Source organism: Myotis brandtii, unplaced genomic scaffold, assembly GCF_000412655.1.
Source record: "Myotis brandtii unplaced genomic scaffold, ASM41265v1 scaffold1236, whole genome shotgun sequence".
Lineage (NCBI taxonomy): Eukaryota > Metazoa > Chordata > Mammalia > Chiroptera > Vespertilionidae > Myotis > Myotis brandtii.
Window position 1 is genome coordinate 882359 of NW_005354316.1, and position 3356 is coordinate 885714.

At 68.0% G+C, this 3356-nt stretch overlaps 2 protein-coding genes across 5 annotated transcripts in view; both read right to left on the reverse strand.

Moving 5' to 3' along the window:
• RASSF7 (Ras association (RalGDS/AF-6) domain family (N-terminal) member 7) overlaps nucleotides 1–3356 on the reverse strand; it is an 18318-nt gene that overhangs the window by 11779 nt on the left and 3183 nt on the right. The gene's annotated exons all lie outside the window — the stretch shown is intronic.
• LRRC56 (leucine rich repeat containing 56) overlaps nucleotides 1–3356 on the reverse strand; it is a 9525-nt gene that overhangs the window by 1395 nt on the left and 4774 nt on the right. For 2 of the 4 annotated variants that reach the window (XM_014533987.1, XM_014533989.1), the window contains 7 exons: nucleotides 3110–3206; nucleotides 2844–3038; nucleotides 2063–2246; nucleotides 1488–1664; nucleotides 1345–1409; nucleotides 940–1082; nucleotides 604–710 (listed from right to left, as the gene is read on the reverse strand). In XM_014533987.1, the coding sequence (XP_014389473.1) occupies nucleotides 604–710; nucleotides 940–1082; nucleotides 1345–1409; nucleotides 1488–1664; nucleotides 2063–2246; nucleotides 2844–3038; nucleotides 3110–3206 (968 nt within the window). Of the gene's footprint in view, nucleotides 1–603; nucleotides 726–939; nucleotides 1083–1344; nucleotides 1410–1487; nucleotides 1665–2062; nucleotides 2247–2843; nucleotides 3039–3109; nucleotides 3207–3356 lie in introns of all 4 variants that reach the window. The other 2 variants (XM_005859235.2, XM_014533988.1) reach the window with 2 other exon arrangements.

A 3356-nucleotide genomic window follows, 5' to 3' on the forward strand; every position in this document is an offset into this window, starting at 1 on the left:
CAGCCAGCCTTCAGCCTGTGCTCCTGCTGCTCCTGCCTACCATGCCCCTGCCTAGGCTCGCTATCCTGCTGTTCCCCAGCTTGCTTAGACCCTTCCTCCAGGAAGCCGCCCTGGGCTGCGCCAGGGGAGGCGGCTCTGCTTCGCAGCCCCTGGGTTTGCTCCACTTGGCCCCTGTCACTCGGAAGCCAGTGTCTCTTGGGGAGGAACTCACCTGGCCTGCTTCTGTGGCCTGAGCCCAGCGCAGGCCCTGTCTGCAAGATGGAGGGAGGCACTCCTCCCAGCCTCCGTCTCCTGCCCGCCAGGGGGGCTCTGTCCCTCTGCCAGAGCGGGGCCCTGCTCCCTGAGAGCTGCCCTGGGCCTGTCCTGCTCATTGGTCATGGCCCCTCACTGCCCCCGCCCCTGCCCTTTTCGGGGGGTGCCTTCTGTCTCCCGTCCAGCCCTGGTGGCCTTATGGTCCCATGGGCTCAGGGGAGGGGCACTTGGGATTGTCCCCTCAGTTATGAGCCCCCCACCCCCAGGAGAGGACCTCCGGGTCACAGCCCGCTCAGAGCCGGGGGAGGGGGTGGTGGGCCCTATCCCGCCATGGCCTGTGGCTCTCAGTACCTGGGACCTGGCTTGAGGAGCTGGGGGAGGTCTTGTCCTCTTGTTCCTCAGGGCCCCGCCGCGGGCCCCAGGGAGCTGCTGCCCCTGCCTGCCCAGAAGCCAGGCGCCTGCAGGGGAGAGGGCTGGGGTGGGGCAGGGGCAGGGGCTGCAGCCCTGCCCCGCCTTGGAGCCAATCCCAAATGAGTGTGACTGGGGTGGCACCCAGCCTCAGGCTCCCATGACCAGCTCCTCCGACCGGCCTGGGGACCAGTGACTGCTCAGCCACACAGCCCCAGCCGGGACCCCCCACCAGACAGGACACCCATGGCGGGGCTCCGTGCAGGGACAAGCACCCACCGTAGATGCAGTTCCCTCCACGCCCGAAGTCCAGCCAATGGCAGGAGGTCCCGGCTGTCTGCAGGGTCACGCCCTGGAGCGGAGGCCCTGGTGGCCAGGTCTTCAGGCCTGTGTGGGGGCAGCTGCTCTGGGGGCACCCAGGTCTGAGAAGGGAAAGGGCTGGTTTGGGGGCATGGAGGGGACTGGGCGGGCAGCAGGCTGGGAGGAGAAAGACTTAATCGGCTGCAGAGGGCGTGGGAGAGCCGGGGCCTGGCCCCGCAGTGGCTATAGCTCAGGGCACTGGCCGGCCAGGATGCTGTCCGCTCTGGAGGAGCGCCCAGGACGCCAGTCCGTTCTGGGGAGCAAAGCCCAGGACACTGGTGCCCTGTGCGTGGCTGGGTCCCGGCTCCTGGGGGCAGGGCGTACCTGGCAGTGGTGCTGACGTTCCCGAAGGCCCTTGGTGGGGTTTCCGCAGAGGACGTGGCCGGAGCCTGAGGAAGAAGGTGTGGCTGGGCCTGGTTAGGGTTGAGGGGCTGCAGGGTCAACTTCCTGCGGGGGGTGGGCGTTACCGTGGGTGAGGTTGCTGGTGTCATCCTCTGGGGCTGTGTCCTTGGGAAGCAGAGCTTCGGGCAGGGGTCCCCCAGGGGCCAGCAGGGAGAGGGGCCAAGGCCTGGTGGCCCGGGGCTGGAGCTCAGGCCGGGAAAGCTCAGGGCCGAAACTTCGAATGGGGTCTCCGTGGGGATGATCTGCCCGAAGGTCAAAATCAGAGGTCACCAAGGACCCCACCCGCTGGCCAGCTCAAGAGCCCCCCAGGCTCTGTCCACAGACCAGGAACCCCGCCACCCAACATCTGCGTGTCCCGGGGCCCAGGTCTTGGACCTCCTCTTCCTCTTCCGATGGGTGTGGGGGCCCCAGCCAGGCGCTGCCCACAGGGAGGGGTCCTGGCCTGGAGGCAGTGTGCAGGGCTCTGGGATGCGTGGTTAAGGCTGAGAAGAGATAGCCCATGAGGCGGCCCATCTCTGAGAGGCCTGGGAACGTGGGGGGCTGGCGGTAGAGAGCTTTTGTCTTAAGGGAGGCACCGGTGGGTGGGGACCTCTCCTTGGGCAGCCCTTGCCGAGGCCGGGGTGGGGCGGGGGCTGCCTACCCAGCCTGGGAAGCAGGCTGTCCAGGACACTGCCCTCCTTGATGGCCTCCTTCACCAGGAGCCAGTCCTGGTCCAGCTTCCGGGCGGTGGGCAGGCGGGTCTGCGTGGCGGGCATCTCGTCCAGGACCTGCAGCTGGGGGATGAGCTCCCTCACCTGTGCCCTGTAGTTGTAGCCCCGGGGCGCCTGCAGGGCAGAGAGGGGGTGCAGGCCTGGGGCCGTGGGCCCTTCAGGCCAGCTGAGACCTGGGCCACTTGCCCCCGACCCACTGTGGTTGGGGTAGGGGAGCTGGGGCTGGTGTCCGGGTCACTCTTGGGGCACCAGGGACGTGGGGCACCCTGGCTTCTCACCCCGGTGCTCTCACTGTCCAGGTGCACGGCCAGGATCCAGTGGTGCCCTCCGGCCTGTGGAGCTGCCCTGAGCTCAAAGCGCTGGCCCAGTTGCCAGAGCAGATAGCAGCTGGCAGGGCAGGGGCTGTGAGCTGCAGGGTGCACAGCAGTGCAGGGGCCTGTGCAGCTGTGGGTGTGCACAGGCTTGCAGGCTGTGTGTGTGTGTGTGTGTGTGAGTGTGTACACACAATTCTATGTGGAAAAGTTACAGAGCGCGCGTGGTTCCACGTGGCCTGTGCACGTGGCCCTGTGGGGTTTGTCCAGCCCAGGAGGGTGCACTGGCCGCTGCCAGGCCTCTAGCTCACAGTGAACGAGCCACAGGGTGCACGTGGCCCCCAGGCCACGGGAGGGGCTAAGGACCTGAGCCACAGAGCGCCTCCCGCACCGCACGCACCTTGCCGGAGGGGCTTGGCCGCAGGCACACCAGGTTGCCCTCCAAGGTGAGCACGGCCAGCCTCGGGCACAGCTGCAGGTAGCGCACCTGCCCCAGGTCCTCCACGTCGTTGCCCTCTAGGTCTAGCACCTCCAGCTGCTCGAGCAGGCAGAGCGGGCTGAGGTCCGAGACGTTGTTGTAGGAGACATACAGCTCCTGGGGCGGCACGGGAACTTCAGCCCCGGCCTGGCGTGGTGCCCGCCCAGCCCAGGGCACCGCAGACCCACCTTCAGGGCCGGGAAGGAGCCGATGCCATCCAGGTCAGTCAGGCCACAGCGAGCCAGCCACAGCACCTGCAGGCGGCCCAGGGAGGTGCCCAGGTCTCTGCAGAGGGCGGGGTTGGTGGTCAGTGCCGTCCTGGGGTGGCGGGCCATGCCTCGTGCCCAGCCACACCCACACCTGCTGTCCCGGGGTCCAGGTGTGAGTGGGCTCGTGGCAGCCTCCAGGCTGCAGAAGGGCTCCCTGCCTTCCCTC